General features: G+C 37.8%; 1 protein-coding gene across 3 annotated transcripts in view; it reads right to left on the reverse strand.

Annotated features, from left to right (window-relative positions):
- The window catches only part of DIAPH3 (diaphanous related formin 3), a 459,782-nt gene that overhangs the window by 386,191 nt on the left and 51,293 nt on the right, over positions 1-22,298 (reverse strand). For 2 of the 3 annotated variants that reach the window (XM_054586406.1, XM_054586403.1), the window contains one exon: positions 13,490-13,594. The exons of the other annotated variant lie outside the window; for it this stretch is intronic. In XM_054586406.1, the coding sequence (XP_054442381.1) occupies positions 13,490-13,594 (105 nt within the window). The remainder of the gene's footprint in view (positions 1-13,489; positions 13,595-22,298) is intronic. 3 annotated transcript variants of the gene reach the window in all.

Consider the following 22,298-nt stretch of genomic DNA (forward strand, 5'->3'; position numbering starts at 1 on the left):
TAGGTTACATTTTAATAATTAGAAACTTTCTTTTACATTTCAGCAGTTTAAAGTCAAAGCAACTAAAAGTAGGCAGAGTTCTACTAGGCAAAAGGCCTAACCTCAAGGGGAAAAAAAACCGTATGCTTTTATTATCTAAGAAAATTCAATGGCTTATTATACTCATTTTTTCCTTCTTAAAACTGAGGATGAAATAACTCCCTGTCTATAGAATAATTTGTAAATGAGTTATAGGCACAAAAGGTAGACAAACAAATTGGTAGACAAATGAAATAAAGGAAATAATCATTCAATGTCAATTCTAGTTGGTTAAGGATGGCATGGAACTACATACTTAAGATGAATAATACATTTTCATTCTAAGTAATACAAGTATCTGCATAAAGGGTCACAAATCACTTTTCACACTGCTGAACCATTTTTAAAAACAGGGTGACAAACTCTCAGATGCCTATGAACTCCATTTACACAGAGTACATCACAATAATTTTTTAAATGCATTGATATTCAAATCTGAGAAACATGATTTTGAGCTCATCAGGCCTGCTTAATTGCACCAACATCTGCAATCAATTTAAATTCTTTAAGATAGTCTTTCACAGAGCTTGAAGTGATTTCATGCTGTGATAGATTTAACACACTCACTAATTTATAGACACATACAAGCAGCTGAGACTATTTTTCCAGGGGTGGAGCAAAGTACTGAAGGGCAGTCTGAATTTTCCCACTATCAATGGAATATTAAAAACGGATGCATTCTGCATAAGTTATTGAAATTATATGAGAAGATATAGCACTGCACAAACATAATATGGAAATTAAAACTAGTGTTTTATTTAAATCTATTTGTAAGTCATGGACCATTAAGAGGTTTGATGAAAGTTTACTAAACAGCAAAACCTTGAGCTATCAGTTAAAGTTACATAGCAAAATGTCATTCCTTAAAAATAGCATAATTTCTCCCCTGAAAGTCAAGGGGGTGTGGGGGCAAGCGAGTGGAAGAACGCTAATAGTCCAGAATTGTGTTACTCTCTGGATCCCCACAGAAAAAGAAACACATAAATACCAAAACCAAAATCCCAACAACACTGAAAGACAAGGTACAGACATCATCTTGATTTATTTTGTTTCACAGATTATTTTTAAAAAATAAAGGTTTGAGGCAACCCTGCCTTGAGTATGTCTATCGTCACCATTTTTTCAACAGGCCCAAATGATGGCCAACATTTTTTTTAGCAATAAAGTATATTTTAACTAAACTACGTGCATTTTTTTTTTTAGACATAATGCTCTTTACCACTTAATAGACTACAGTATAACATAAAAATAACTCTTATATGGACTAGGAAACCAAAAAATTCATGACTCGCTTTACTGCAATATTTGCTTTATTGTGGTGATCTGGAACCAAACCCGCAACATCTCTGAGGTACGCCTGTATCCCCATGATCCTCAGAATACAAGCAGCTGGAGACAAACCACTAATAGCCACTAGATCTGCACAGCATCAACAACTGTATGGGAAGAAGCCATAAAAGCAATAAAGTGTCTAATGAACAGGAAAACTCCAAAATAGCCCAGAGATATTCATTAGAAATCGCAGCAGACCAGCATGAGAGGTGCAGCTGAAACTGGTTGGAGTTTGGCCCTCTCCAATTGTGAGTGCACACAAGGCAGCAAAGATCTGAGGAGGCGGCAGTGGTCTCTGTCCTAAGAAATCCCAAAACTGGGCTGCCAGGGCGCCTTCGAGGACAGGACCCCACACACTGTGGAGGAAGCGATGAGAGTGAAATCAGAATGAACCAGAACATTCCTATAGATGAAAGGCCACCACAAAAACAAACCCATAAAACATGGCAAACTGTAACTTCCAATTTCAAAATAAGCCTAGAGGTATTAAGAGAATATGTAAGACATGGAAAAAAAAAATGCTTAAAGCAGAATTAGGAAAACTCAGAAATGAGGTGAGAAAACTCAAGAAAAAAATGGAATAAAAATAACTTCAGTAATCAAAACTAGCCCTGGCCACGTAGGTCAGTTGGTTGGAGCATCATCCCAATATGCCAAGGTTGTAGGTTCAATCTCCAGTCAGGGCACATGCAGGGGGAAACCAATGAATGCATAAATGGATGCAATGTTTCTGTTTCTCTTTCTTTTTTTCTCTCTTTCTCCCCCCCCCATTTCCTCTCTCTAAAATCAATAAATTAAAAAAGAAAAGTCAATGCGAGTCTTACATGGGAAGGAGAAGAAAGAAAAAGAAAAGGGCAGCTTAAAATATACATAGTCACTTGGAAATCTGCTTCTTTCTGGAAAAAAAAACTAAACTAGAATATAAGAACAAAAACATAATAAATCATGTCATAAGAGATTCATAGATGAACTAATTTTTTTAGTTAAAAAGAAAGGAAGAATAAGATATATAGGATTTGGGGAAAAGTGGTATATTGACGATAAACAAAAATCCAAGCACTGATAGTAGGGTCCCTGAAGAAGAAAACCAAAGTAAGCATATAGTGGAAGAGAACACTGCTTATTGTGTAATGCCGACTCAGACGTCTAAAAAAGAGCCAAAAACCTAGAAGGAATAAAAGCTATTTATTAGCAGTCCTTTTGACAGCAATGTTGACATGCTTCATGCTAGAAGAAAATAGTACACTGTATGTGAGATACTAAGGAGAAAAACATGTGAGCCAGATATTTTATAACCAGTAAAAATGACTAAACAATAAAGGACATGTACTGTTAACATGAAAAACTCAGTGAGGAGAGTCCGTCAGAGAAGTCTACAGAACAACAAACTTCAGACAGAGAAAATGACGAGAGGAACACTGACATAAGGACGGGTAATGAGCACTAAAGTGCAGTTACTCATAGAAGTAAAGACTTTAAGGGGGTTAAAAACAACTATTTACAGAAGTGAAGGCTAAATAAGGACTGTAAATAAGAAAGTGTAGAACACGTAATGGTTATGTCCTTAATGTATATATAGTATAATAGTTGACAATGTGGACAGCACATACAAAAGAAAAAAATTTTAAATACTCAGTCTGAAGAGGCCTACAAACAGGGACTAACCCATTAGCAATAAGCATCCTTGATCCCTAGATTGTTTTTGAAATATCAGGTCTCACTAACAAGAGTGACCGATTACAGGTCTAGCGTGGGAAATAAGAGCAGCCTGGGTCATTGAATCTCATTAGGTCAGAATGAAACGATCCAAAATACCAGAGTCATGGTCAAATGACCAGGAGCAAATGGGGAAAGGTGCCACTGGCCAAACAGTGGACAATCTGAGCTTTACTAGAAATAACTATGATGCACTAATTGTATATGGCATCAAGAATAGTTAGTTGATCACCTTCAGAGGATGAGAGGGAGCCAACTCAGTATCTTGAAAACTGGCAAATAAAAAAGACAAAAAACATTTATCCTAAATATTTTTCCTATATCATGAGATAATCAGTATTTGAGAGAAAGTGTCTCTTTATAAATGTATTCGAACTAATGAATGAAATAATAGAATTTTAATTATAAAGCACACCTGAAGTTCCTCCTAATAACGGTGCATAATACCTCCCACGGTCTTGCCAAAGGGATCAAACCTGAATCTGATCAAGTCTGGATCTAGCTGTCACTTTGCAAGAAATTCAAAGGAACGCAAAACCTGGTTAACTTCACCATCAGTATGCAATCAGCAACATCCAGAGTGCCCTGGACAAAATAAAGGGATGGATGCGGAACCTGAAGATTAAAAAATGTTAAAAATACTCAAAATTTTAAAATATCAGCAAGAAGAAATTACAGAGTCTGATAATGTACTTCTGGATGAGAAAGCTATAAAGCTCAAATAAGCAATATCTTAAAACATCATTCAAGAAAGTAATTACTTTTAGAGGGGAAAAAAAGGTGTGAGACAGGCAGGGTGGATGGAGGGCTTCCTGCTTCCCAGGGTGGCTGGCAAGGTTCTCTTTATGGATCTGGGTGGTGTTCTCCTTATGATAATTCATTAAGCTACATACTTGTTTTGGTGAGTTTCCTATAACTATGTTTTTAATTTATAATAAAAGGGTTTTAAAAATCAGAAACCCTGTGTCTAGTTCTAGCTGCAGCCCTAACTTGGGAATGTCACACACCCTCTGGGCCTTTTCTCATTTACATAATGTAAAGATACTCTAAGATATACCAGACTTAATGTAAATAAACAGTCCTGTAACTAAGAAAATGTCTACTAAATGAGTATAATAAACCCACCCTTAACATAATACCAGGAAATTTTTAATTCATGAAAACAGTACAATACAGCTTTCCCAAGAAAAAGTCTACCCCCAACCCCAGAAAAAAATCAAATATAACAGTAATAATGTACAAGAAGTAGTCAAAACATAAGATTGACTGAATTTACTATTGGAGTATTTTGCTTTCCGACCTCAGTAAATACCAAGGGCAGAATTCCCAGTTTACTTAATCTACCCTGGAAGGCTTTCTGATAGTGAAAAAATTTGACATAACTTTGTATTACATTGAAAGTAAGAAGCAGTATCAACTCTTAAAGGTGGAGGGAAACCATTATTTTGTACCAGTTAGGAAATGGCAATAAATCAGGACAGGATGAAATTAGGACTAAATGTTTTTTGCACATCAAGAGGATTAACCCATAAAGGATTTTTAAGTTTATATGTAATTTATCCTATTTAGGAATAAGTATAAACTGAAAGGATATCTCTCAAGTCCAAACTAAATAATGAGAGATTTAAGTTTACTGTCACCAACTAGGAAGGTGAATCAGTCCATTGAATCTTTAAAACCAGGCTTACAGGATGTCACTGTTCTCCTCCCTGGTAATGCCTGTTCTGCTGAACATCTTTTCCCCAAACAGACCAGGTTCTTCTCTTTTTTACAGTAGATTTCTACTTTGATTATTTCTACAACTGGCCAAGCATCATAGAGAACTTTTTAGGAGATACAGTGTGCTACTTGACCACTCATTTTGATATTATGCACATGCCAACTAGCATTGAACCCACAGTGACTTGTTAAGTTATTAGTAATGTTACAGGCCTAGCCTTTAAATTCTACAAACGTCTAGTCTTTTGTTGAATGAAAATTACAATAAAGAACATCTAGCCCTCAGCGGGTTGTCGGTTGGTTGGAGCAACGTCCTGTACACCAGAAAGGTTGCAGGTTCGATCCCTGGTTGGGGCACATATAGGAGGCAACCCATATTCTCTCTCACATTAATGTGAGAAGGCCAGTAAGAAGCCAGGAAAATTCCTGGGCAAGTGGAATGGAGAAACTGAGGCAAGAAAATTACACAAGGCCAAACAGCTTACAGCCAGCTAGTAAGTCACAGGGACTTTAGAGTGAATGGTTCATACTTCTCCTCCCTAACCAAAGAACTCATAGCTTAAATCTCCCTGGCCTGGAAAATGGAGAACACAAACCAAATCACTGCCATTTGTGCCAGCTAAACCCAAGGACAGATAAAGTCAGGGGAATAACAAAAACACCATTAAAAGCCAGGAAGACCCAAGATAAGAGTAAAACAGTACAGCAGACCAAAGAATAGTCCCAAAACCCCCTATGCACTCATTTTGACACATCAGCATATTAAAAGTGCACCTGGAAAGCTAACTATTCTGCTGAAACCTTCCCCTAAGATTCTCACCTGCAGAAAAAAAGATTTAAAAAGCCCTCTGGACAAAGACTCAGTGCGGGCTCAAGCCCCTCCTCGAGCAGGAACTTTTCACTTCCTCCTAAGAAGGATCCCTAGGAGAGATGCAGTCAGTGGAGCAGTGGGTAGCAGCAGCTCCGACCCCGGCTTATCCCCTGACCCTGCCTTCGGGGTCCCCTTTTCCTCTGACTGTGCAGTGAGCTAACAGCAGTCCCACCTTAGCTCACTTCTGTTTCTGTGACCTTCACTTCCCAGTGAGCTAACAGCCCAACCCCTGGCTCACTCCTATCCTATGATACTTCTAGGGAGCCAAAGCAGAGGGTGGCCTAGGCTCTCTCCTGCTACTTCTTCTACCCTGTCTTTCCTTCGTTTCACTGTCCCAGCCTTAATAAACATACTCTCACAATCACCTGGACTCCTGCTGTGAAATCTTTCCTACACTACAGGCCAGCCTGCCGCTCTGGTCTGTTCTTGTCAAGCAGCAAATGTCTGTCTCTCTCCACATCTTTCCCTCCCACTCTAAAATCAGTTTAAAAAGAAAACATAGCCTTGGGTGAGAATTAAAAAAAGAGAGAGAGAGAGGACATCTAGTGATAAGGTACCTCTTGTACAGCCCAAAAATTGTCATCCTTGACTGTACCCTGGAATCACCTACCAGGAGTGTCCAACCTCTTGGCGTCTTTGGGCCACACATTAAATACGTTGCAACACGTAACCACAAAAAAGTCTCAACATGTTTTAAGTACATTTACAGTTTTGTTTTGGGCCCCATTCCCAGCTGTCCTGGGCCGCATGAGGCCCGCAGGCCGCGGGTTGGACACCCCTGGGTCCTAGAGCTTTACTAAGTACCGATACCTGGGTCCCATCTACAGGAACTCCAACTTCAATGTTAAAGAGCAGGGCACAGGCAATGGGATTTTTAAAGTTCTAACAGATAGCAGGTGGAGAGCCATGGTTCCTAATTATTTTCTCCCCTCATTTCATCAATTAACTTTCCACTTTGTTCACTGAAAGGCAATTGTATATACATAGCATTTTTCTCAATTTTTCACTTATTCCTTCATAACTGTTTCTTCTTTTAAAGAGTTCACTCCATACGGATAGTTTCTCATCATTTTCATCTCCATCATAACCACATGCCTCTTTCCTCTGGCACTTTCAAAGTTTTCACTAATTTTGCAGCTATCAGGCATGATAAGTTTAATTACATTCATAAATATCGAATAAGTAAGCATGGGAATAGCAAAATATCTTAGACCAAGAAACAACTCAAACCACCAAGAGAAAAAAAAATCTCAGATGACCTCTAAGGCCACAATCAGTGTACTCATTATTGGCCACGTCGAGCTCTAAAATTCCACTATTTTTTACTAGTAATAACAATGTTTCTATATCTCACAAGTCTTTTTTAAAGAAAAGGTATCTCCAATAGCCATAAGATTTTTAGATAACCAAAAATACACAATTCTAATTTATACCTAACATAATTTCTTCCCATAAAAAACAGAAGATGACTGTTCTGTTCATCACCACCTCCTGCCAAAAGAGAAACACACCTCGGGAGCAGCGGAGAACAGGAGATGCCCCTGGTGCTGACCAGACGCTGCTTGCGAGAAGGGCGCGTGAATCTCAGCTGCTGGAAGATGATTTTAATTGTACATAAATAAAGCCTGTCCTTTATAGGCACAAATGGAAATTAAAGTGCCAAATAGATTATTAGGAAATACTCTTAACAAGAAATTGGTTCATTACCCTGAGGCTCTGAAATTTAATCCTAGTCAGCAAGCAAGACCCGGAGATAAACAGGCAAAGTAACTTAAGCAAGGGCATTGTTGATTAATATGTTTCGTATACCAAGTACCAGCCACAAATTTTTACTAAGCTTTTATGTTAGAAGGGTGCTTTGATCAAATCCCTAACCTGATATGGAAGCCAAAAAATTATCCACATTAACTGTAATTAGCAAGAACACGTAAAACGGTCTGGTTCCTCTATGTTTACACCATGATTAAAATATAAACAGCGATGAAAAATGAAATTTTTTTTTAAAAAAACTTGATTTACCTGATTGATCTGACGATGATTTCCAAAATTAAACTATAAAACTGAACACTAAAGGCCCTGGCCATGTGCCTCAGTTTGTTAGAGCATTGAGGGGATAAGGCCAAGATTATAGGTTCAATCCCGGGTCAGGGCACTTACAAGAAGTCAACCAATGAATGCAACAGTAAGTGGAACAACAAATCAATCTTTCTTTCTCTCTCTCTCTCTCTCACACACACACATACCTTTCCTCTCTCTACAAACAAAAAATAATTTTAAAAAATTTTTAAACTGAACTCTAAGAAAAATAGACACTGAAAGGCATGAACATATCCCTACTGATAGAACAATATTAGCAAATCAATACTAAAATGAATGAACACTAGATTTTCTATCTAGAGAAAATATGTACAAATCTGAACATGACAAATAGTTTCTCAAAACATAATTCTTTTCCAATCAATATATGCCTAGAAGAACAATACTGCAGAAAACCAGGTCCTCCATACTTGAGAACATCATGTCCTACTGAGCTGGAACAACTGGTACCGTGGTAACACCTTTCAAAATGCGTTCAAACACACACACACATACACACACACACAAATGTATAATCTGATGCTTATGAATTTAATTTAGATTCCGTCATTTCATCATACCGCTTAAAAAACATGTTACAGTCTTTCTATATGCCTTGTAAAGTTGTTTTATACTACTGGATATTTAACTTTATTTCTTTTTAAAGAAGTCTAAACAGGAACTACAGAAATAGTTAAGAGTTCAAGGGTAAAGTGAAAACACTATCCAAATTTTCCAATACAGGTCGCGACGGAGCCTTTACAGCCACTTGACTGCAGTCCAGATTGAGCAGGAAGCTAGCAAAATTCCTTGAGTACTTATAAAAAAGAGATTCTTCTTCCTTCCCTGGAAAAAGACATCAAAAACAAAAAAAACTAAATATAAATAAGAAATAAAGGATGTTCTAATTAAGAAGCTTAGAAACGTGCCCTGGCTGGGATGGCTGGATTGGCTGGATTGGCTGGAGCATTGTTCCATACACCAAAAAAGCTGGAGGTTCAATTCCTGATCAGGGCACATATCTAGGTTGTGGGTTTGATCCCAAGTCAGGGAGTGTATGAGAGTCAACCAATCGATGTTTCTCTCTCTCTCTAAAAGAGCAATTAAAAAAAAATGTCCTCAGGTAAGGCTTTAAAACAATTTTTTTTTTTAAAAAAAGCTTAGAAACGTGAAATTAGGCTGCCCTTATTAGATATCAGCCCACCTAAAACGAACATGTTACTTGCAGCTGTGATACAGATTCTGCTGATCCGCGGCAGGAAGAGGGGAGCGGGAAGCCTACGAGAGCTTTTGATGCCGAGCTAGTCCAGAGGAGCTAGAAAGCAGTATAAATTTCATAAAGAAATTTCTAAAGCATTTTATCCACCTCTGATGATACAACCATTAAAAATAATAATAATAACTATGTGCTGAGAGGTAGAAGTCCAGTGTACTCTGTGCTGACATAAACAGTCCGGACGGTCTCATCATCCTGTGTATAAAAACTGGAAAAAAGAAAAAGATGACTCCAAAAACAATGATGAGCAAATGTTTATCTCCTCTAATTTGTGGACATATAATAGAGGCTTGAACGCTATATAGCACAAACGAAATTTCCCTAAAAACTCTTATTTCTCTCTCTCCCTGAAACCCCACCTCCACACAAGGAACCAGACCTCTTTCCGGTTCTGGGGTCCTCGCCCAAACTCCGCCTCCCTGCCCGCCCCCTGCACCGCCACTCCCTCCCGAGGAGCCTCTCCTTCCAGCGGTTTGCGTTCATCTCTGGGGTATGTTTTGGCTTCTCAGAACTTCTTCAGTGTTGTATTGCCACAGATTACCCTGTAAAAGCGTAAAAGTGGAACAACAAATAGAAGAATCTTCTGACACGAAAAAAGGGAAAAGTGAATGTTTTATTTTTACTAATCATTTGTGATAAACGGTGGGGGGATGCTGGTATTGCACTGATCTAAATTCTACCCTATCCAGGTGTCCTTTTTAACCCATTCTTTGTGTATGAACTAATCCATAACTTTCTGTTAACCTTGTCGTGAGAGATGTTCATATTATCCAGACACATTGTATCCTGAGCCAGTTCACCCTAAATACAACTCAAGCACTCACAAGAAGATAAACATCAACGTAAACACTGGTATCACAGACATAAGATACGATAAATCAAAGCCAAAGAGAAAAGGAAAACTTTTCCTTCCAGTGCAGTTTTAGAGTGAAGGCTGAAACTCTATTAAGATACAGCTCCTAACCCTGGCTTGTCCACTCAAAGAAAAGAATCGTGACTAGAAAAATCATCACTTAACAGTATCTGTAAAGATGCTTTAAGAATTTAAGGAAAGAAAAGGATTAAAAATATTAAACCACAATAAAGAATGAGAACTACTCGCAGTTAAATTAAGCATAATTAGGTATATTTATATGATAAATCGGTATATTAAATTCTAGTTCCCTTCCATTTAGAAAATAGGAAAAATTCTTAGGCAATTGTGGCTTAAGACAGCCTTTGCTCTGTTCCAGAATTTTCTTACATTGTTTGGGAACTATAAATTCACTTCCATTTGGACTATCATGTCACATCCTACTTTCAGGGTCCTAACCACCTCTAATTGCAGAATAGTCTTATCCTCTAGCTAGTAATCGAACAAAAGTAAAATCTGTGTCATTCTTTATGAAAGAAGTTTTCTCCAATCAACTTGCTGTCAAACGTCTGAGGCAAGTCATTTACTAAGAAATGGCCCCTGGACCATGTAGTACCTACCTCTCTCATGTGTGCTCTGAGGATACTGGGTGAGGGGAGGATCTTGCAACATGCTCCTTTGGATGGAAAGAGTGATCTCCAGAGTGAATTAGAGGTGGAGAGAGATCCTGCATAGGCAAAAGTATATCTGGATGGCATATGACGATGTTCACAGCAACAAAGCCAAAAACCCAACTTAAAGCAGCTTAAACAAAAACATGTATCACCTCATGTAACGGAAGCATCTGGAGGCAGGACTGCATCGGACCAGAGCAGCAGCTCTGAGATGTCTCATCCCAGGCAACCCACACCCTCTCCTGTTCAATGGCAGAAAACAGTGGCTTTCCTGCTCTGGATTCTTTTATGAGGGCGGAAAACCTTTCTCAGAAGCCCCAAGCAGCCCTGGCCATCAGCTTGTGCTGGCCAAACCTGGGTCCTGCATCCATGACCTAGAAAGTGAGAAACGTGAATCTGGCATTTGCAGCCTCTACACCTGATACTTGCTTAATAAGATTTTAATAATCTTTCCAAACTGAAAAAATTCAGTGTTACAATTTTGTTACCTAAGCTGAAACTTGCTAAGGTCTTCAAAATAACCTAATTTGACTGATTTCCCCCCTTCTTCTACAAACCAAGCTTGTCTACTTTAGTGCTACTTGGAGAGTTAACACTTCGAAAGCACTTTCAAAGCATCGACTAGGCATCAGTACTGTTTTCTAAAAAAATATTAATGCTTACCCACAAAAGAGAATCTCAAAGCAAATTCTAAGGCTAAAATGATAACAAAACTATATCTAACACACACTCCTCACATCTTCTCTAAAACAACCTATCTATAAATTTTGATTTTCTCAGGGTAACTTTGTGAGTGCTCATTAACCTAAATATACTGGCATGACAAAGTCTGTATCCTAGAGTTCATAAAATGTGTTTCTATTTCCAGAGCAAAAATAGATGACTGGTCAGCTTGAACTTTCTACAGCGTTAAACATCTGCCAAATTATTCAAAACCCTCTTAGGAAAAGCCATGATCCTCCACACACTAATTAAGTGAGTCAACGCTTTAATCATACATTAGATAACTAATCTATTTCAATCCTGATAATCTAATTAACTAATTCTGGTAAATAAATTCCAACCTCACTACAAAATGATTAGAGGATTAAAGTTTAAAATCAGTGAATGCAAACTGAAATAGATCCACTATAATGAAGTTCAAAACGGTTTGTTCTCCTATCAAAAAATCTGTTTATTGCCTGAAACTCAAAAATTAAAGTGCAAGGTTTTCTAAACCAGTTCTAAAATAGCATAGTATCTCTTGCAATTATATGAAGTAAAGTCATGCTTGTTGGATTTAAAATTCCCAAATCAGGACACTCTTCCCTGATTATATAAAATAGTTATACCAGCTCTACTCCCTTGCTCTTTTTTTCTCCTACTTCACATGTGGTTATGTGTTGTCCTGTGTTGCTCCATAACACCCATGACAGATTATCTTGGTGCTCCATCTCCAGGGCCTAAAATAGTGCCTGACATAGAGACACTTACTGAATATGACAGGTAAACAAATGAATGTCTTAGAAATGTAAACTCACTAATAGTAAACCTGTATTTTTATTGATATACACTTCCTTATATTTTTAATTATGGTGTAATAATTTCAACAGCACAAATTATAAGCAAATCACAAAAATAAAAATAAAAAACAAACAATTTCTACTACCACCACAGCTACCACAGAGGCAGCCACCAGTTATAAAATCTGTTATGTGTGAACCATGGAATAAGCAATTTAATTCTAACAACAAGCCTATGCGGGTATTAGTTCTATCTTATGGATGAGGAAATTAAGGGTCAGGGAGGTACAGTAAGATGTTGAAGATCAAACAGAGATAAATAAATAGATTTAGATTTAGAGATAAATCTAAAACCTAGGAGTTCTGACTTCCAATGTTAATTTGTGATGTACAAGTACCATTAGGTACAAAGGCAATTTGTATCACAATAGCAGGCACAGAGCCTATCTATGTAAAGAGCTGAAATCACAGTGCTTAATGATTTCTACAACCAAACGTCAGGCTGCCGAAACAAGAAACATGTTTAAAAATTAAACATCACCTGAGTCTTTCTTCCAAAATAAATACCTCAGAGGCACTGACTGGTCTAGCAGATAAATGGAGTTAAATATTACATAACTTATATTCGTTCAATCTGGGCTTAGGTTAAAGTATCCAGTGAAAACTATAGTATGTTATTTTTCCCTAATCCAATTCGATCTTAAGTTCAGTCAAAATCATTTTTTATGGCCTCTCTACTGATCGTTTCTTCATTAGCTTCCATTTTATATTTTTCATCTAATCTATTTATTTACAATTTTTATATGACTGGTCAAGCTCATTTGCCGGTCCATGAAATAAATGTAATTGATTCTGTGTGCCAGTCATGGTTTCTTAGACATTTAGTCATTACTTCCACCCACATATTTCAAGTTTCCCCAGAAAACTGGCAACCATGTAGAGGCTCAATGCTCCTTTTGATGTCTACATTTATAATCTGTTACAAGATAATTTTATCAATAAGAAAACTCACATGTATCCTGATTTAGGCAGTTAGAGGAAAATCAGTCTCACTTTTCTATAATACAAATATTATCCCAATTTAAAAGTGACACAGAAATCAATAACCATATTAATTCACTAACAAGAAAAGTCATCTAAGAGTAAATAAACCAACTAATCACAGTGTTTCTTAGCAACATGAGTAGTAAAAATACAAAAGCAGTTTAAAGTTATAAGATGAGAAATACTTCTAAATTAAACAAACGTATAGTTCTTGTGCCTATAATTATACACTCAAAAGCCCTCTGATTCCAGTTGCCCGCAAGCTTGAGCACTTCATTAGACATATGCATTGTTTTTCATACTACCACACGCTTCAGCAGTATTTCTCCACTTGACAGTTTTACTTACTGCCTTGGAAGCAGTATTGATGTACTGCATCACCATTTCTTTTTTGATACTGAAGTCCTTTTCCCGCAATGGTGCCTTCTTCTCTTCATTTAAATTCATATCTTCCTGGAAAACACAATTAAAAAGCCTCATTTTAGAATCTAAGTAGAGCAGCCACTCTACATACGCTATGAACGGAAAATCAATAATTTGTGACTACAGCGGCATTAATTGTTTTGGAATGATTTGCATGTAGTACTGCCTGGAGGAGAGAGAGAGAAAGAGCTGAGGTACAGAGAAGAGAGGATTCTAGATCATCTTCACAGGTAAAACACTTACTGAAACAGCTTTTTAAATTCACAGCAGGCTAGCAAAATTACATTTGCATCACTATAGATAATTAGACAGTTGAGGATATCTGCCTTTCATAAAGGCATTAAGATTCACAATTTCAAAATATGTGTGTGTATATAAACATATATTTTACAAATGCTGTACCTGAAGCTATCTTGCACCATTTTAAAAGCGCTGCTCCATGTATTATAAAAATTAAACGGAAAATAAGCCAACCACTTTCCAGATTCTGAGAGCTATAAGCAGCTATTATCAAATACCTAGTACTGATCCCACCAAAAGGTGAAGCATTCTATAGTTTTAATTGTCTCTTCTTCAACCCCTCTAAAATACTCATTAATTTTTTAACTGTATTTAATGTTCTAAATTATGTAAAAATCACACTTATAAAAAAGGGTACCACCTAAAACTCTAACATTGATCAAGCACCATTCAAAACAAGGTTTTAAGTGACCTGGATATTGCTATAGGCTTAATCCTCACTAAAAATATAAGTATATCCACGTAAATCTAAGAATTGTCACCAGGATCTATCAGTTAAGTTGCTTGAGTAAGAAGGGGTTCTGGCAAATGAAAAAGAGCCGAAGACAAGGCAGCAAGGCTGAAGGAGAAGGGCAGCCCCAGCCGCCTTCCTCCCGATGATTAGCCCTGAGTGCTCTGTGATACACAAAGTAAAACACCTGAATGGAGATAAACACCATATCCACTCAGAAATGAGACCATTAAATTCAGAACTTTGGACCTCTGGAGGCCAGCAAGGTAAGTTTCTTCCAAGTTTTAAAAGGGTGCTACAATTCATCAGACACTGTAGTTTACTGCTTCAGCTGATTCAGTTTTTGGCTACCAAACTGCTCAAGCACTTAAAAGTCAAAATTCCCTTCATTGCACCTTGATATAAATATTTGAGGTCTTATAAGCTGTCCCATTTGACACTCCAATAAAAGATAATAATTAGTAATGCCTCGGCTGCTCTGGTTAGTAATATCCTATCATGTGAATAATGGTTTGTTTTGTTTCATTATTTTTTTTTCTGCTAAGCCAGTGATTTTCAATAGGCCTTACCGCTTAGGGAGCACTTGGAAAATGCTGGGGGAGGGGGTGCATTTTGGTTGTCACTGTGACCGAGGTGATGCTTTTTGCAGGGGAAAGGTGTGCCACACTTTCTGCAACACTTGGGCTAGTCCTACACAATAAAAAGAAAAAAAAGGAAACAGAAACCTGTCCTATCTCCCAGGTGTAATATCTTAAAAACAGAGAGTCATAATTATCTAAGCCTAAACTCTAATTCAATGGAATTAGATGTAAAATGGAATTCATATGTAAATCACTGCCTATTAAATACTAGTTACTGAATGGTTTTAATATACACTCGATTTTCCAAGAATCCAAGTGCTACTCTATAATTTACAGGCACAATGGTTTTTTTTTTTTTGTTTTTTGGGTTTGGTTTTGTTTTTGTTTGTTTTTTAGTTTTATCAACAGTTGTGCTCCATTTCTGAAATTTAGGTATCACAGGACCATACTGCTTTTGACATGTGAATCACCGAAAGAGCACACCTATGTCGACCTACACTTCAGCTGCTGTACTCAGATGGCCATGAGGCAGAGATGCACAAATGTGACTGCACTGTACCTTCCTGAGTAGTCATAGCCAATTGTTTATATTGAAATACATAGTTTTATTATATAAGTATGGTGAGGTATTGTACTGATATTTTTCAAATTATAAGTGTAGGCAGTTCATATTATCTATAAGGATTTTCACTGGAAAAAAAGTAATGGGGAAGTTAGAGAATAATCATTATAAAAGGAGGAGACCTAAGAATATTGAGAACTTGTTTTAAATTATTCATTATTTTTTATTTTTCTGTCTGATGACCAAACATGACCCAGCCTCCTTAGCCAGCAAATTAAAATACTTAATATATACACAATACTAAAAAGCAGAAAAACCCACTAGTCGTGGTTAAAATCAAAATAAAATTTCAAGATAGACAAAAGACAAAAAGAAAAAAGACTACTGTTTTCTTTGTGGAAAGGCATCTTCAAGATGACATGAGTTTATACCAAAGAGCAGTACATTTAGAATTAAGGAAGAGACCCACAGGTCCCCCAACCTCTTTCCTCTGGCTATCTGACCTCTCTTGTCTAAATATGGCGCTCACCTTCATGACAAAGGTGTGATGACAATCCCTGTTTAAAAACAAAGAGGAATCAGAAGAAATGATACTACAAAGAAATTTGGAATCAACTACATAATAGCACCAACCTTTCAAGAGCATTTATCAAGTATGTAACCTCATCCAACACACAGTTATTCTCTGCAAGTCCAGGAGAAAATGGCACTGAAAAGTGTAAGAAAAACTCTGCCCTTTACAAAAGGAAAAAGAAATATGGGAACAATAGAAAAAAAAATGTGTTAGTATGTATGTATGAATGAATGAACGTATGTATAAAGGCTGCAGTGTTCTTAGAACAGATTTTCACCTATGTATAAAGAGAAGGGCTAAGAGAAGAAAACCCTGTGAGTCACTGGCGCTGAACTTCTGGATGTCACAAACTCCTTAGGAAATATATTGAAAGCTTTCTCTCTAGAAAAGCCACATCCATGTTTTATGTTGTAATTCCAGAGCAGTAAAGCTAAATATCTTCTAAGGCCATGCCAGAAACTAGAGTTGGGGGCATCAAGGGAAGCCAATCACCTTCCCGAAACAACCGCCTGCCTTAAGGGAAAATCTTCAGCATGAGAATCTGAAAAACGAGTAGTCTAAGCTCCATATATTGCAGAACAGAAAAGACAGATTCACAGAAACAAAAGGGCTTTGCACAGCTAGCTGGTTTTTAGAAACGCCAGAACTGGAGCCCAGATCCTACATCTGGTGCAGTTTCCAGGCGATCACAACAGGCATCCTGTGGCCAAGCCATCAGCTTTCATATTCCTTAAGTTTACATCTGCTCAATGTGATCATATCATATCTCCACTCTTAGGTCATGCTTCCTAGAGGCAGACTTGAAACAGGGATTGGGGTGCAGATAGTTAATAGAGGAAATGCCCCCAGGATGAGGGGAGTGAGGGAAGCAAGGTACGACAAGAAAGAGAGACATTTGAAAACGTGGCCTCAGCTGGATTCCCACTTCAGCCCAAACTGCACAACCGTCAGTACCCCCTGAAGGACAGCCCAGATCAGCCATAGTTCCCTGAGGCCAAATCTCTGAATGAGAAGGCAGCTGTCAACCAATAGGAGGCAACACTCATCACCTGAGGTATGCATGTACTACCCTGGCAAGGGGTCTTGGAGGGGGGCACCAATACATCTGGTCATCCTGGGGACATCTCTTCTATTAACTTTATGCACCCCAATCCCTGTTTCAAGTCTGCCTCTAGGAAGCATGACCTAAGAGTGGAGATATGATATGATCACATTGAGCAGATGTAAACTTAAGGAATATGAAAACTGATGGCTTGGCCACAACACCATTTGAAAATAACTTATTTCATATTATAATAAGGCTTCTTTCTAAGCAGAATACAGAAACCTAAACAAGCCTATGAACCACTGTGTGTTAATGAGTTCTTCCATTCACACATGCCCTGAGACACCTACTATACTGCACAGGTATAAAATGGTACTGAAGCTACAGATTTTAAAACAGTTCTGAAATGGCAGTTTACCTCAATATAGCAACATATCGATATATGTATACAATTCATTAAATATCTATCAAGAAAATAGTGAGCAGAAAATATATAGAACACCTAATTTTATAGGGCCTGATGAGCAATTTGAATAAGGCCACTATTTCAGTAGTCTTTCAGTGGAAAACCCTTCTCAGTTGGCTATTTAACTGAGTATTGTTTCATTCAAAAATACTATTTCAGCAGTCATCAATTCAAAACTGGTTTCTGTCTGAAGAGCTGTTGTTTTTGTTCTTAAAATTCTACTAATACCTTATCAAGACATATTGTGAATTAACTCTTTGTCTTTTTTGAACTTATTGAGGTGGCATTGTTTAATAAAATTATGTTTCAGGTGTAAAATTCTATAATACATCATCTGTATATTGTATTGCGTGTATACCACCACCAGTCAAGTCTCCTTCAATTATTATTTAACCCCCCTTATCCCCGTCTGCCTCCCCCCATCCCCCTTCCGCTCTGGTAATCACCATACTATTGTCTGTTGTTGTGTGCATTTTATTTTTTTGCTTAATCCCGTCACCTTTTTCACCCAGACCCTCAACCCTCCGCCCCCTGACAGCTGTCAGTGTGTTCTCTGTATCTACGAAATTGTTTTTAATTTGTTAGTTTATTTTGTTCATTAGATTTCACATTTAAGTGAAATCATATGGTACTTGTCTTTCTCTGATTGGCTTATTTCATCTAGCATAATACTCTTCAGGTCTATCCACGCTGTGACAAAATATAAGCTATCCTTCTTTTTACAGCCAAGTGGTGTTCCATTGTGTAAATGTACCACAGCTTTTTTTTTTTTTTTTAAGATTTATTTATTTTTAGAGAGGGGGGAAAGGAGGGGGAAAGGAGGGGGAAAGAACGGAGAAAGAAAGGGAGAGAAACATCAATGTGTGGTTGCCTCTTGAGCGCCCCCAGCTGGGGACCTGGACACCCATAACCCAGGCACCTGCCCTGACTGGGAATCGAGCCTGCAACCCTTAGGTTTACAGGCCAGCATTCAACCCACTGAACCATACCAGCCAGAGCTGTACCACAGCTTTTTTATCCACATATCTACTGATGGGCACTTGGGCTGTTTCCAAATCAAGGCCATTGTAAATAACACTGCAATGAACATAGAGGTGCATATATTCTTTTGAATTAGTGTCTTCGGTTTCTTTGGATGAATTCCCAGAAGTGGAATCACTGGGTTGTAAGGCAGTTCCATTTTTAATTTTTTGAGGTAACTCCATACGGCCCATAGTGGCTGCACTGGTCTAAAGGAATTTCTATCGGTACAGATAAGCTTACACAGTGTCACTGCTAATTCTAAACAATGCTTTTAATTTTTATTCTCAGTAGTTATCAGTCCTTTAGTGCTAATATATTTTGTTGTTATCTTTGCAATTGTTTGAGATACAAGGCTCAGGCCCAGCCCAAAGGTTCTTTTGCCCTGCTTTCATACTTTGAAAGGCTTGAGGAGTTAAGACTTACAGGGCAATTCCTCTGGGATGACAGTTCCAACACCATTTTAAAGTAGCTCCATTTATATTATTTTTTGCATATATATGTTTATCAAATCATCCCACTGAATGCCTTAAGCTTACACAAAGTTTTACGTCCACTATACCTCAATAAAGCAGAAAAATTAAAAAGAAAATGATGAGTTCAGCGCCTGGTTTGTTAAAGTTTAGCATACTTTACAGAGATTGATTATAGCTGTTCTTCTGTAGAAGACATTGCAAGGTATCATAATAGGGGACATTCTACAACATGAAAGGGCTCTGATCCCTCAGGAAGACTGTGCAGGGAAAGAGGAGGGGGTCCAAGGAATACTCAGATAGAAGAAACCTGCAAAGTAAACTGATAAGAACTAGCCAGAAAGGAGGAAAATCAGGAAAGGGAATGAGGTGTCATGGTGTCCAAAGAGAAAATAAAAATGCAAAGAAGAGGGAATGGTCAGCAGTGTTACATGTTGCAAATAGGATCTGATCATCAGAAAGCCACCTAGAGTCAGAGGAGTAAATATCTGGAAGAAAACAATTGCAAAAATTGAAAGCTACTGCTAGAAAGAGCCAGAGTAAACTACTCGAAAGAAGACCATACAAAGCAAATGTCACCAGTGACAAGGAAACTGTAGGTGAGACTGAGAAAGGGCGGGCGCACAAAAATACCGCAGGAATCAGCATGTGTAATCTCCTACACCTCTGGCAGGGAAAAGGGACTCTGCAGATGCAAGGTTACAAACTTTAAAATCCCTAGGGAAATGACTTTGGATTATCTAGGTAATCCCAATCTAATACATGAGCCCTTAAAAGAAAAGGACTTTCTCCAGGTGAGACCCCACAAGAGGGGAAGCCAGAGATTCTAAGCGTGAGGTGGATTTGATGTCTGAGTTATAGGGGCTCACATGAAGGGTAGGAGAGGGCCTCGGAAGCGAAGACAGCCCCCAGGTGACCATCAGCAGGAAGCTGGGACCTCAGTCCAACAAGAGCAAAGAACTAGATTCTGCCAAGAAGAACTTGGGAAGATCATTTTTCCCAAAGCCTCTCCAAAAAGAGCCCAGGCATTAGACACTGATTTCTGCCCTGTAAAACCTGGAAAAACAAGGTGAGTCCACTTGGCCTTGTGACCCACAGAACTGTGATACAATATGTTGGTGGTGTTTTAAGTCACCAAATCTGTAGTAGTAACTTATTACAGCAGTAATGAAAAATACAACACCCCAGGGCACCAACGCCTGATTATAAATACCATGAGTAGTAGTGATTATTACAGCAACTGTATTCTTGTTCCTTCCCCCCTTCCCTCCAATCTAATCCTAGAGGAGACATTCAGTCTAGAGAGTAGAGAGAAGGCATGTGGAGAAACAGAAGAGGCCCAAGTCCTCACTCCTCCAAAACAGCCCCTACTGGAGACTCTTAAGTAGAGCAGGCTTGAAATGGGGAAAGAGAGAAACTTTCTAGGGATGAAAATTAAATCATTTACATTAAACTAAGGGATTTTTTTGTTATCTGAAAGTGAGCAGGAAGCTCTGGGGCCTGCCTAGGATTTCATCCAGGGCAGAAAAGAATAAGCTGAGAGGGCTGGTTTAAAGAGGCAACAGGTGGAATATATGAGTCACTTGCAACTTGTACCTACAGTGTTCACTTGGTTCAAAAACCAGCTACATACATCTACAGCGAGTTAAAGAGTAACTACTGAAATCTGACTTCCAGAGATCCAAGTTTTATATACAAGGATGTTCACACAACTATTTCATATAAGGAGATCCACCGGGAAACCAATACGGGCTTTCAGGTAAAAAATTCTGCTTTCATGAAAAGACAAATGGGAGAAAAGGCCCTTAAGAAGTGTAACTAAAAATTCATCACTACTTTTTAAAAAAAGCACACAAAAACTCTTATCCAGAGACCAAGTAAATCAATTTCCTAAATAAGTGAATTGAGTACCAATGCTGAAGTGTTACAGTGTACTTCACATTCATTAAGTAATCAAGTTACCACACTGTCTTTCAAAGGATTATCTTAAGGAGGGAAAAGAGGTTCTTCAAAACAAAGTTTTTACTTCATGTAAAAATTATTTAAATACCTTTGATAATGTTAAATAAGAATTATTTTAAATGCTGCACAATGCCAAAACAAAGAATCCAGATGCAAATTTTAAACAGTAGGAAGCAAATGCCAGAAGATTAAAATGGCAAATTACTGAATGTTGCTTCATCAAAAGAATTTTTATTAATAAAAATACCACCAATAGGTGCAAACCAAAAATCAAAGCCAATCTAAATCTTGCATCCTACACAGACATAGAAATAGCTTTAAACTTGTCAAAAATGTGGTACCCTGAAAAACCTGGAAAATATCACTAAATTCACATATAAAAAAGGAAAAAGACCCTTCTCATCTTCAGAATCATGAGCAGGTCCTCCCTGCAATGTACTGTGATATGATCAAGGAATCAGAAAGGAAGGGAAAGGAGAGAACCTATTCCTCATTTTTTAAAAAAGAATTTAATCATGACAAACTCATTCATTAGCAAATTGGGCAGCCCTGAGAAAGCAACAATTTCATATTCTGCTTAGTAAAGTGAATTTGATTGCAAAAGATCTTCTGCCAACAGGGAGTCCTATTTAAGATTTAACAAGTAATCTGGCCCAGTTATTAAATACGTATTCTGTAAATACTTTAGAAATGTCAATATCCATCTGCCCTGTACATACTATTAAAATTGATACTCTCAGGCAGGAGAAGGATAAGACTAACATAAAAACACTTCCAAAGTAATCACGTTCAGAACAGAATACCATTAACTATATTCAGTACTTGCCAGGCAGTTGTCTTAATGGCTTGTGGTGATAAAATGTGGTCTCCGTAACTATCTAATATCAATAGCGTACTCACTCTACTTACTCAGATGGCACCAGCAACTATGACCAAAAAGAAAAAATATTTATTTTAACGGGGTAGTCACAACTGAACCAAAAAAATCCCATTCCAGAATCTCACAGGAAAGTTAAGTGAGTGGTTCCACATACGATGCATAGATGAGGGAAAAGGAAAGGGTATGATACCACTCTGAGTCCTCCAAGGTAGTACCGTGGAGAGAGACCTTTACACAAGCCTCATTGAGAGGGGCAAAGGCTAGCAAATAAAAGGAAGAAAATTATAAGTTTTTTCTTGTCCTTATTCTAGGCTGAAATGATACCAACTCATGATGACAAGAGTTAGTAAAGAAGTATGTATTTGTGGTTAATTAAAACCAAAATCAGCACTTCATCAAGAACTGGCATAATAGGTAAGA

This window comes from Pteronotus mesoamericanus, unplaced genomic scaffold (genome assembly GCF_021234165.1).
Source record: "Pteronotus mesoamericanus isolate MK-2021 breed Mesoamerican mustached bat unplaced genomic scaffold, CSHL_Meso_final contig_94, whole genome shotgun sequence".
Classification (NCBI taxonomy): domain Eukaryota; kingdom Metazoa; phylum Chordata; class Mammalia; order Chiroptera; family Mormoopidae; genus Pteronotus; species Pteronotus mesoamericanus.